Source organism: Gigantopelta aegis, chromosome 2 (genome assembly GCF_016097555.1).
Source record: "Gigantopelta aegis isolate Gae_Host chromosome 2, Gae_host_genome, whole genome shotgun sequence".
Classification (NCBI taxonomy): Eukaryota; Metazoa; Mollusca; class Gastropoda; order Neomphalida; family Peltospiridae; genus Gigantopelta; species Gigantopelta aegis.
In genome coordinates, this window is record NC_054700.1 from 40,989,948 (window position 1) to 41,002,745 (window position 12,798).

The 12,798-nt window shown below is 35.6% G+C and overlaps 1 protein-coding gene across 2 annotated transcripts in view; it reads right to left on the reverse strand.

Annotated features, from left to right (window-relative positions):
• Positions 1–12,798, reverse strand: part of LOC121385677 (homer protein homolog 2-like) — a 73,555-nt gene that overhangs the window by 37,640 nt on the left and 23,117 nt on the right. Inside the window, exon 1 of one of the 2 annotated variants that reach the window (XM_041516449.1) lies at positions 8,250–8,983. The exons of the other annotated variant lie outside the window; for it this stretch is intronic. Within the exon in view, the coding sequence (XP_041372383.1) occupies positions 8,250–8,335 (86 nt within the window). The 5' untranslated portion in view covers positions 8,336–8,983. Of the gene's footprint in view, positions 1–8,249; positions 8,984–12,798 lie in introns of those variants that run through there. 2 annotated transcript variants of the gene reach the window in all.

Consider the following 12,798-nt stretch of genomic DNA (forward strand, 5'->3'; position numbering starts at 1 on the left):
TCTGTAACAGTACATGATAAAGTTATAACAAAAAATTCCAGCTCATTATCTTGAGGCACTGTGAAAAAAACATCTGGAAAACTATAAGTGGGACAGACAGACAGACAGACAGACAGACTGACAGATAAGACAGAAGGAAATGTTTTATTTAACAACACACTCAATACATTTTATTTACGGTTATATGGCATCAGACATATGGTTAAGGACCACAAAGATATTGAGAGGAAACCCACTGTCGCCACTTCATGGGCTACTCTTCTCCATTAGCAGCAAGGGATCTTTTATATGCACCATCCCAGACAGGATAACACATACCACGGCCTTTGATACACCAGTCATGGTGCACTGGCTGGAGCGAGAAATAACCCAATGGGCCCACCGACGGGGATCGATCCCAGACTGACCACGCATCAAGTGAACGTTTTACCACTGGGCTATGTCCGCACAAAACGCTTTAAAAGAAAAGTAACTATTGCTTTCAGAAAAATAAAACTATCACAAGATATTTTGATATTTTCTTGTCCAAAATATATAAATTATGGTGGAAAAAACCCTCTGGACATTGAAATACAGACTAGAGAGGTATATTCTGGGCTAGCCTGTTTTATACCCCAGGGGATTTTCTGGGCTTGTCCAGTTTATACCCTGGATATAGTTTGGCTATTACAACAGGATGAGGAAAGGGTTTGAACTTTCAGATGGTGTATGAAAAATCAGGACCTTGGCGATGCATTTTTGAGCATTATGGAATTAAAATGTAACAGAATCAAGAGTTAAGTAGCAGATAAGATAATCGTACATATATCTGTCTTGAAAAATTATGTGTGATTTTTCTTCGTCTCTATTTCACCAGCTACATATAAGTCTAAAAAAATGGACTGTATTTTGCTTTTCACAAACTGCTATTTTGAGCCCAGCAATAATGCACAACAATCAGAGTATTCAATCAAAATGAAGGCACTGGCAAGCCAAAGTCTGGCACTAATACAATATACATGAAATTGTATTTATAAATCTGAATACAAGTTATCTGGTCTAGTTGTTCATGTAACTGCACAGGTACTGATGACGATTTAATGAGTGAATCCATGATTCTGAGAAAGCTCCATCGATTTCCATTTACAAGTTGTATAACTGTATGAGAATATGAAGTGAGACAACCACTTCGGGACCATAATATACCATTTGTATTATATGTTTTCAACTACACATCATGAGCAATTAATATAAATTGATTCTTATGTAACAGCACTGGGGGTGGGATGTAGCCCAGTGGTAAAGTGCTTGCTCGATGCAATGTCGGTTTAAGATCGATCCCAGTCGGTGGGCCCGGTGAGCTATTCCTCTTTTCACACAGTGTACCATGACTGGTATATCAAAGGTTGTGGTATGTGTTATCCTGTCTGTGGGATAGTGCATATAAAAGATCACTTGCTACTAATGAAAAAGTGTCAGAATTACCAAATGTTAGACATCCAATAGCCGATGATTAATAAATCAATGTGCTCTAGTTACAACATGCTACAATGTCTACATTCAACTTTCCTAAACTGAAGAAAACTAAATAACGCACAATAATTGTAAGAATTCACATACTGGCCTGCACACACCTTTCCTTTTCTATTGCAATTTATTTGAATTGTACATTGTAGCTCTCAAAATGTATACACCTTATAAAAAGTGATCCTGTATACAGTATAATGCATTTTAATGACACAAAACTATTGAATAATTTATTACAATGGACTTTAAATATAATTAAAAGCAGTTTATTGACAGGAGCTAGTAAGAGCATCACTGTTGATCAGCTGATAGGCCATTTTGCAGGCAGAAAAAATCAGATCTATCTTATACTGCATGTATGTCCTGGATTACAGTAACAGCATTCTAAATCAACAGGGTTGGGGGATTTTAACTTAGTTTGATAAGTGCTCGCTTGAGGTGCTTGCATCGCAGGATTGAACCACCTCGGTGGATCCATCCAACTGACTGGGTTTTTTCTCGTTACAACCAGTGCACTACAACTTGTCAAATGCCATGGTGTGTGCTTTCCTGTCTGTGGGAAAATGCATATAAAAGATCCCTTCTGCATTAGGAAAAATGTAGCAGATTTCCTCTGATGACTAAGTGTCAGAATTATCAAATGTCTGACACCCCATAGCCAATGATTAATTAATCATGTGCTCTAGTGGTGTCATTAAACAAAACAAACTTCTTCTGAATCTAAAGCTATTACTAAGGTGTTTAATAATTGTCACATTATTGTGACATTTGGTCACTTGAAATATGAAACCTGCTTCCACTACATAGGAAGGGGTGTAGCCCTAGTGGTAAAGCGCTCGCCTGATGCACTGTCAGTCTAGGATTGATCCATGTCGGTGAGCCCATTGGGCTATTTCTCATTACAGTCAGTGAACCATGACTGGCATATCAAAGGCCGAGGTATGTTCTGTCCTGTCTGTGGGATGGTACATGTAAAAAATCCCTTGTTACTAACAGAAAAATGTAACAGGTTTCTTCTATAAGACTACCGGTATATGTCAAAATCACCAAACATTTCACATCCAATAGTAAATGATTAATAAATCAATGTGTTCTATAGTGGTTTCGTCAAACAAAACAAACTTTAAATTTCCACCACATAAGCTATTCAGGACACAGATAGAACAGCAAGGTCAGTAAGGTAGTACATGTATGTATATTCACCCGATTTAAACCCAATCAAAAATGAAGGGAGAAGAATTAGGTCGACACTTCCATGCCAAAACCCCCAGGCCAGAGCTGTCAGTGACCACATAGGCATTTTAATACCTACTGACAGCATTTGTCAACACTAGCTGTGTAATGTGTTGATGGATGAGTTCACTCTGTGGATCTTTAAACTACTGGCCTAATTTAATATAGTCAAACCAATGAAATTTATTCAGAAAAATAATTATGTTGTCCTTCACAATACTGTTTATACCTGTACTGGTATGTAAACTAACAATATATGAACTTTACAACAGATGTGGATATGCATTGTACATGCATATTGACCGTGATTAAAAAGTTAAAATGTATTCATTAAAAGTAACGTTAACACTGTTGCTGTAACATATTGCATCACACAGACAGTGTTTCTGCCCAAAACTATTTTTTGGGTATGGCACTATGGAATTGCATATTTACAATGTGTGTGTTGAATGCAAACGCAGTCAACAGAAAGAAAATGAATTAATTTAGGGTTAAGGTTAAGAAAATCATACAGTAATGATAAGAGTTATTAATTTTGTCAAAAGGTTATCTTAAAAAAATAAAATCTGCTAAATCTTTTGAGTATGGCACCATGCATACCCGTTTTACCCTCTGGCAGAAACCCTGACAGACACAAATAGATACATCTATACATGTACTAAACTCCAATGAATTGCCAAAATGTATTCAATAACTAGCGTGTTATACATTACAAGAATACATCATATTATTACCCTTTTGAAAAAAATACATTAAAATAAGATGTGTGTGCGCGCGCATGTGATGAGCACTAAAGGCACAAAGGCTGTGACGGGGGGGGGGGGGGGGGGGCACACGGCGGGGCGGGGGGGGGGGGGGCGGGCATGGATGCCCTTCACAAGAAAATTTTGATATATTGAACCCCTTTAGAATTATTCTGCTGTTTTCTGCTGCTTTTGAAGGAGTCTTTAAACCAGTTTTGGGTTCCCAAATAACATTTATTAATTTGATCTGATCCACAAAATAAATAAGATAATTTACATAGATCGGAAGACCTGTTCAGTGATTCAGTTAAAGATTACATTTTAAAAGTAACTATTTTGTTGTTAGTGTCTTCATGAACATATAATATTGCTTGAATTTTTTATTAAAACAAATTAATTAAAGTGACTTTTTGAAAGTCCCTCTGTCCCTCTGGCTATGCCAGTGTAAAATACACATCTTAATTACACCCACACAAGTTTCAATCCATTCAATTTGGTTTCAAGTCAGACAGTAAAGTCACAATCTGTTTCTGTTAATGTCAACTCTGATATATAAGACAATTTTGTTAAGGTTGTCGTGATCCAGCTAGTAAAGTTAATTAGTGTCTCGGGGCATCTCTGAACTGTTAGATCGAAGAGATAACACAGTTAACTCTGTCTCATTACATATATACATACAGGGTACATGTACAGACAGTAACACATACCAGTATAGATACTTACATACAGGTGTATCATGATTCATATTGAACTAGTTACCATTTCATATCAAATTTAGATCCTGAGTGAAATACATTTTATTTATTATAAGCATTATCGCAAGTGACAAGTGAAACATATTTCATGAGATATGTACATGTACATAAAGTTCAAACAAAAGGATAGCAAGTTTAACTTTCTATTTATTACCCAATAATCATGTTTTAAACAATGCGAGCCTGGGCAATTATAATAATAGAGATTGACATGTACATGTACATGTTGCTGATTGTTCAAATTGGATGACTGTGTCAAAAGTAGCAGGGTTCGAACATAAGTATTTGTAACCCAAGCAATTTTTTCTTAAAATTGCCGAAATGACTCACAAACAGCAAATTTGTTTTTTAAAGTAGCAAATAAAAATGACTGAAATGTTATTTTGCTGTATGAAGACTCTTTCAAATGTACAGAATTATGTATTCATTTTGGTGTATACATTTTGCCATCATTGGGGGAGCTTTATACTGCGATGACAGTAATTTTTATCCCGTCACACTAGAGTGTCCCGTGGCACAAGAGTGCCATCATTGACACTCCTGACCTATGGCAATTATATCACGACGACGCCAATTGCCAATGGTGCTGTCATTAAGTTCGAACCCTGAAGCAGTGTTGGGATTTAAATTTAAATTGAGACAACAATTATAATTAACATTTTCCCAAACAATCGATTATGTATTTTTATAATCGATTATCAAATTAGTAGAGCCAAATGGATCAATTATAATTGATCATTGGAACATCATTAGTTAGAAGTGGATTCAAGATCTTTCTAGGGGGAGGGCACCTACAGCATTCCAATGCGTGCTAACTAATATATAAGAGTGGATTTTCCAGACAACCAAGATATTACATCTTTCACACTAAAAAGAAAATCATTACATTCATCTGTTATACACTGAACTCTTTAAAGATTAGGGTGGGTGGTGGTGGTGGAGAAGTTAGTGCATCCCCAGCAGCTTTCCCTTGGAACTGCACCTGAATGTGCAACATAACGGAAAGCTGCAGTATTACACTGAATGTTCCATCACTTGAAGATATTTTGATCTGTTTGTACATGAGTAATAAATATATATACGTACATGTATAATTAAAGTATTAAAAAAACTGATGCCATAAGAACCAGTTAAGCATGTACTGTCTACCATACACATTTGGTAACCATCACACACAGGTAACCATGAAAAACCTAGCTGTTATAATGTTAATGCCAAACAATCGGTATACACTTTTTTCACTGATAGAACAGTATATTTTAAAATTAAAGTTAAGTTTAATGACACCACTAGAACACAATCAATCATTGGCTGCTGGATGTCAACCAGCTACATTTTCCCATTAGTAGCAAGAGATCTTTTATATGCACCATCCCACATTATTTTAAAATACCAATCATATTGGAATGAGAAATAGCCCTTTTGGCCCACTGACAGGGATCGATCCTAGACCAACCGTGCATCAAGTGAGTGCTTTACCACCAGGCTACATCACACTCCCCAAACGATCTTTTAAACACTTTTTCAGATGGAAATCTACATGATGTATTACCACATTCTGTGATGTACAATCAAAATTCTTCAAACATCCACCTGTATAAATAGAGTAACTTTTTATGCCACTATAATTGACTACCTTAATTTACATGTCTGTATGGGTTCATCAGTCTAAATGGGTCGGCAGTCACTTAATTGGATCCACAAAAAGACCTGTATTAAGCAGTGTCAGTAATTTTCTACTGAACCGCAAAGTAAATCAATCAAACAGATTAGATTACTTTATACAACGTACAGTATATTCAGTGACAAATTATCGGACATAGCTATCTATGAACATGCAAGTAATCACTGTTTATGGATTAAAGTGGCATAACTCCAGGGAATGTATCTAAGTTGCTCTGTGAAGCCATCCATTAAATAATATAGAATTAAATGTCTTTAGAAATAAAATTAACTAAACATTTAACAAATTTCTAAATGACCATGACCTTGCTAAGGGGCACATTCATTGGGCTGGGAATATGTACATGTAGTTTAAAGGAAAGGCTAAGCAAGGCATTTGGCCTGGTAGGCATATTCAATGATATTTAATGTACACTATTGCTTAATATTAACAAGTACATTGGTATATTCAATTAATACAATGAAAAAACTGTGCCGTCTATTGTATATAATGGGCACAGCCATTTTTTTTTCCATGCTGCAAATATGCCACTGGGGAGCATGCAGTCACATGGTGAAAAACTTGTCATGTCAGGAATGAGCATATGAGTGGTATTGATCGTTTCGGTCCTGGTGCATGTTCAGTTGAGCTTTATGAGTTGGTACCAACTGTTAAAGTTGGCATCACCGCAGTGTCAATAAACAGACATGCCGGAACGCTGTTCTGCCATTTAACATGACCAACACCAGATACATGTTTAAAGCAAATTAATAAATACGCATTTACATTATTATTTGTTCAAATTGTGTTTATTACTCTTCCATTTACGATTTTGGGTGAAATCGCCGTCATCTTAAGTTTTCTTCTTTTATGTTTATGATTTCTCGTTATTTACACTTATTGTGTGGTAAATTGAATTAATCAGTATTAATAGCGACAAACCCTTTCGATTTCATATAGTATGTATGACCATTTCAATCCAGATTCCAATGACAAGACTGATATCATCAAAATAATTTATTTTACATCTGATAGGATGGCGGAACACAGTTTTGGGAGGAAATTACGACTGTTATTTATTTTGATCAGACTATTCATATAAGCCTGTGGTTTATTACTAATATCATTATTATGTTATTATTATTATCATCATCATCATTAATCATTAATAGTTGTTTAATGTGACTATGACTGCAACAGACTTCACTGCTACGAAATAGGCCTATTAATATTATGATCATATTAATTTCAGGATCTACAGTATGCATCTTTCCAACACATAAGGCTCATATTTGAGTTTAGCATTCCTTTAAGTTTGGTTTGTTTAATGACACCACTAGAGCACATTGATTCATTAGTCATCGGCTATTGGATGTCAAACATTTGGTAATTCTGACACATAGCCATCAGAGAAAACCTGCTACAATTTTTTCAAATGCAGCAAGGGATCTTTTATATGCACTTTCCCACCAACAGGATAGCACATACCACCACCTTAGATATGCCAGTCGTGGTGCACTGGCTGGAACAAGAAATAGCCCAACCTAGTACAAATATTAGAACGACCAGAAACATGTTTAATATACAGCCACTAATATTTTATGCATATAAATATATTTGATATGTAATTACAATCGTTAAAAAGTCTCTGTTAGTCAATAACATCTTAAAAATTGCAGCAAACTCAGGAATGTCCCTTTAAAAAGTATTTTCAACGTGCAACATAGGGGTTTCTGCCAGAGGGTATGGAGGGTAATATTACGTACTGTAAAATCTTGGGAATTATGGGATATATTTTTATAATTTATAGACAGATGATAGTAAGAAAACTGCTGTTTAACATTTCTCAAAGCAAAGTACATGCAGTGTCCAATTTCGAAACATTCAAACACATAACCACCTTATGTTGTTTGCACCCTCAAATTATTTTCTGGAAGAAAGCCTGAACATATCTAGAACCATATCTGTAGATACAGTAGCCAAAGTAGAAGTGGATGATCAAATATGAACTTTAACATGACTTTAATATTTTTACTTGTGTAATGGAGCTGAACATCAGAATACAGAAGGTTGGGGAACAAAATGGTGACATTCTTTTACTGTTACATGTAGGTGTCTGGAAGTATTTGGCATGGATGCATGGTCACAAGAAATAAGTTTCTGTCCCACTTGGAAACAAGACCTGGGATGTGAAGGTGGACACTTGAAAGTGAGGAAGAACTACCAGATAGGAAAGAGATAGATGAAAATCACAGAAGGGAATTCAATGGAACTGGGGCACTCAGAGAAAAAAAAACAAACACAGAAAACAAAGGAAACAAAAGAAGAAAGAAAAAAAGAAAAGCATACCTGGCTTTACGCTCTACTTGTGGAGATTGCTGCTGATATAACCATCCAGCCTGGGCAGGACCTGTAGCTTGAAAACTCAGCATCATCAGTTTGAAGAGTCTTTAATCACACTCAATAGTTCACAACTCTGATTATTTCAAAACTAAATCCAGTCTTTATGGGCAATTTGCTTTTGACTCATCATTTCTATAGGGACATCATTCTAAGTTAAACAAATTCCAGAAACTTGACAGAGACTTCTCCTCATGAACATGGTGCCAAGCATAACTTGATTATACATGTACCCATTTGTGCTATGAGCTAGCAGTCATCATGTATTACTTAACATCACGTCAAATACCACTGCTGCCATGTATCGCTGACTTTTCAGAGTAATGGTTAAAACCTGTAGATACAAATAACAGATACTGAATTAAGACTGAAACAAGTTGTCATGATCACTATAGCTTGGCCAAACCTAATAACTACATATTAAATGTATACCCATTTACTACCAGTGGATGGTGGTATCAGAAGCTGGACCCGTGGCAGCCATTCTTGAACCTTCAGTAGACAGAACCAAAGATTACCCTGATGCTGACTACCATTAAAAAACTGAACTGGCTTTAGTTGCATAGTGGTTACTGTTTGGTCATGAAATTAAATCTCCTCTTTCAGTAGCCTCAGTCCTAGATCGACAAGGATGCCCATGCAGGACAGCATACTTCAAACAATTGGATGTATCTGATAACTGTTATTTTGTTCATGCACACCACAGAAATAATCATATCATCCATCACTAACTGTTGGTTGTAAATGGATTTTTCTCAAGATAAAAATCTTATTAAACCATAGTTAATGCAGATATACTACAAAGACTGAGCATTGCTTACTCATCAGACTGATGAAAGAAAGAAAGAAATGTTTTATTTAACGACGCACTCAACACATTTTATTTATGGTTATATGGCATCAGACATATGGTTAAGGACCACACAGATTTTGAGAGGAAACCCGCTGTCGCCACTACATGGGCTACTCTTTCCTATTAGCAGCAAGGGATCTTTTATTTGCGCTTCCCACAGGCAGGATAGCACAAACCATGGCCTTTGTTGAACCAGTTATGGCTCACTGGTCGGTGCAAGTGGTTTACACCTACCCACTAAGCCTTGCGGAGCACTCACTCAGGGTTTGGAATCGGTATCTGGATTAAAAATCCCTTGCCTCGACTGGGATCTGAACCCAGTACCTAGGACTGACGAAGATTCATTAGTCTTCTGATGGTATGAAAATATTCTTAACTATGAAATAAAAAAATTGAATGCTACATGTTATGTATAACAAATTACAGTGACCGATATACCAGAGTAGAAACAGAACTAATTTGACAGAGGGTACATACAGCCTTCAAAAGAAAGGATGGCCTGTTTAACGTATCTTCATTCTTTTTTCAATGGCTTTTATTAGTTTTAATTTGCATGTCCAATGTAATTATTACTGTCTACATATAACTAATCATTCTTTTAAACAAGAAACAATTTGTGAAAATAAAACTGCTATTAAAAATAATTCTAATGTCAACATTCATCCAATCAGCTCTATATGTAAAACATCCCCTCTACACAATCCCATAAACACAATCTCAACTACACCTTTATCATAAAGTTTATGTCAATAATAATCCTTAATTTGTATCTGTGAAGACTCCAGTAAAGGAATTTACCTATGCTGAGCCAGTCAGCTGAAACGTGCATGTACCCTTGCACAGTGTACATTTAGGCCAATCAGATTCTTGGTGTTACCCATGATGACAATGACTCAGTTGAAATGACACAATACTCTAGGCCAAGACAAAACAAGTAACAGTAGAAGATGCACAATCACAAAACACTATGCAGAATATATCAGGAAGACCTTCACTAAAAGAGTTTAAAGAACTTTCCATACATGTGTATGTGCTCAATGATTCAATCTGTCGTACTTGCATATTAATGATGAACTGCACATGAGCACACTGGTCTGGCTGAAATAGCTCACCCATGTGGTCTGGAATCCAGCAAACACCACATGGTCACTAATTGTCTTACCCACTGATTGGATTCCATACCACAGGTATGTGGTGTTATCGGCAACAAGCTATTTCGGTGTTCAATCAACTCCATCCAGACATACATGCACATATCCAGTACAGTGAATGCTAATTATCAATAACGATTACCCTAACTGAATTGTAACAGCATCATGTGCTGTTGGTGTCGCAACCACATTTTCAAATCACTAACAAGTGCATATAGTGGTCCAAGATGTATCATGGCATTAACATTTTATAACAGGATTCTTCGGTAAAGATTCTAAAACCACACTAAATATATATCTTAAGCCAGCAACATACAGGTATCTTAAATACAAATTTAAACCTGCAACCAATACAAGTATAAAAACAAAGTAAATGACAAAAATACAGTTTGAACAACTGTGAATTCCTATTACAATTAATTTAGATAGCTAAAGTTATGCACATTTTAATTTCATAAAATTGTATAACTTAATTTTAGTATTCATTGCTAATTATTAATATTATCCATATACTAACCTAGCTGCAAGAGAATCTAAATAATATTACAAAAGAAACCACAAAAATATTCATATATGGCAAATAAACATCCAAGAATGTTCCTAAGTATGATGCAAAAAAAAACCTCCAATGGCATGTACACAATGTCATGTACCACAACTCTATATACACAAATATTACAAACAGAACACCAATATCATTCCAAATGAAAGACACTGTGACTTAATTTGTTTCAATTATAATAGCAACACACACAACTTTTGCTATTATATATACACACACAATATATCCAAGTAAACCAGCTACTGTACATAGACACAACTTGGCTCGCAGTCTCAGAACATACCAGGAAATATCAACTTCTTCAGACATCTGTGAGACTGATAACAAGATAAGGAAAAATGCTGAAAACGTCCTTATTTTAGCCAATTCTAAATTTGTGTGCAAGCTGATTAGATCTTGCATGTTAATGATGCGATAATTTCAAAGACATATCCCCCTACCTGTGACTGCACCCTGTCCAGAACATGCTGTTTGATGTCTGTCTGTCCAGAGATATCCTTGATATCAACTCCACACATACCTGATAACACTCGAGTCAGATTTCCACTACAGGACAGAAGGCACTTATATTCATTACTTAAAGTATATCTCCAAGAGATAAACTCAAGTTTAAATCTTTCTTCATTGATATGGAATTTTTATGATGTATGGACATGTACTAGTGCTAGACTTCGAATGACAACCAGTTGATCTGGAAACCCAAAAGAGGAGATTTATTGAGTAGGCTTCAAATACGAGATTAGCTAACATAAGAAAATGTATTTCAAGCATATAGGGTTTCCTATTTATATTACATTAATAAATAAATACAGAAACCCCAGCCACTAAAATCCATGTTACAAATGTTAGCTTCAAGTTCAAATGATTTCATTTCAACTTATTTTCGTGCTTATATCCAATTAAGGTTCAAACATGCTGTCCTGGGCACACACTTCAGCTATCTGAGTGGGTTAGTTGTTAATTGTTTGTGACAGACAAGAGAGTGTGGTGGCCCATTAAGTTAATAAAACTTACTTTGGGTGGGAGCCAGCTAGTACCGGGCTGCGAACCCTGTACCTACCAGCCTTAATTAGGCCCGATAGTTTAACCATGACACCACCGAGGCCAGTGTTCAAATTTATGAGTTATTAATAACCGCTATTAAGGTAGATTTTGTTTTTATTAGTTGTTCAAAATTACCAGTTAGAAGTACATTTATAAACTGAGCTTAATTGTAATACAAATAGATTAATACAGCCACATTAACCAATATTTTAGTCAGTGTACTGTACATGCCCCTGTGATGCTTAACATTCAGGGTTTTACATCTCATTAATTTGGACACAACAGGCTGTCTGTTCTGAGCACCCCCTGCACGTGCTGTAACCTCACCGTGGTGCAGGGGTGTAACATTCTCTTTGAGATACAATTGAAATTTTGAGTAAAAGTCAGTATCTATCTGTGATATTTGTATTTTTGCACAGTTCTTTACACTGTTTTTATTTAAATCTTGAATTTTTATATTGATGTTGAACATCACTTTATTTGTTTGCATTACCATAGTTTGACACCCAATAGCTGATATATTTTTCGTGCTGGGGTGTCGTTAAACATTCATTCATTCATTTGTTCTGAGCACATCAAGGTCTTTTTAGTGCAGTAATGTTAATAACAGCTCATAAATAGTTGTACATATTCAGAAACGCATTTCAAGTTATTTTAATTAAATTACACAACAGCTTAACAGTCCATTGATTTTGAGGTGAAATGTTTCGAGGTTAGTATGTTTGCACTTAATTTGGGCGTACTTATTTTGAGTATGGTTAGTTTGAACGCATCCTTTATCGTCTCACCTTTGGTGCAATCTACAGCCATGACATTACATTTTAGTCAACATAGTGATATTATACATTTTAACCAATACAACCAGAATATAGCTTCTATTATAAATTT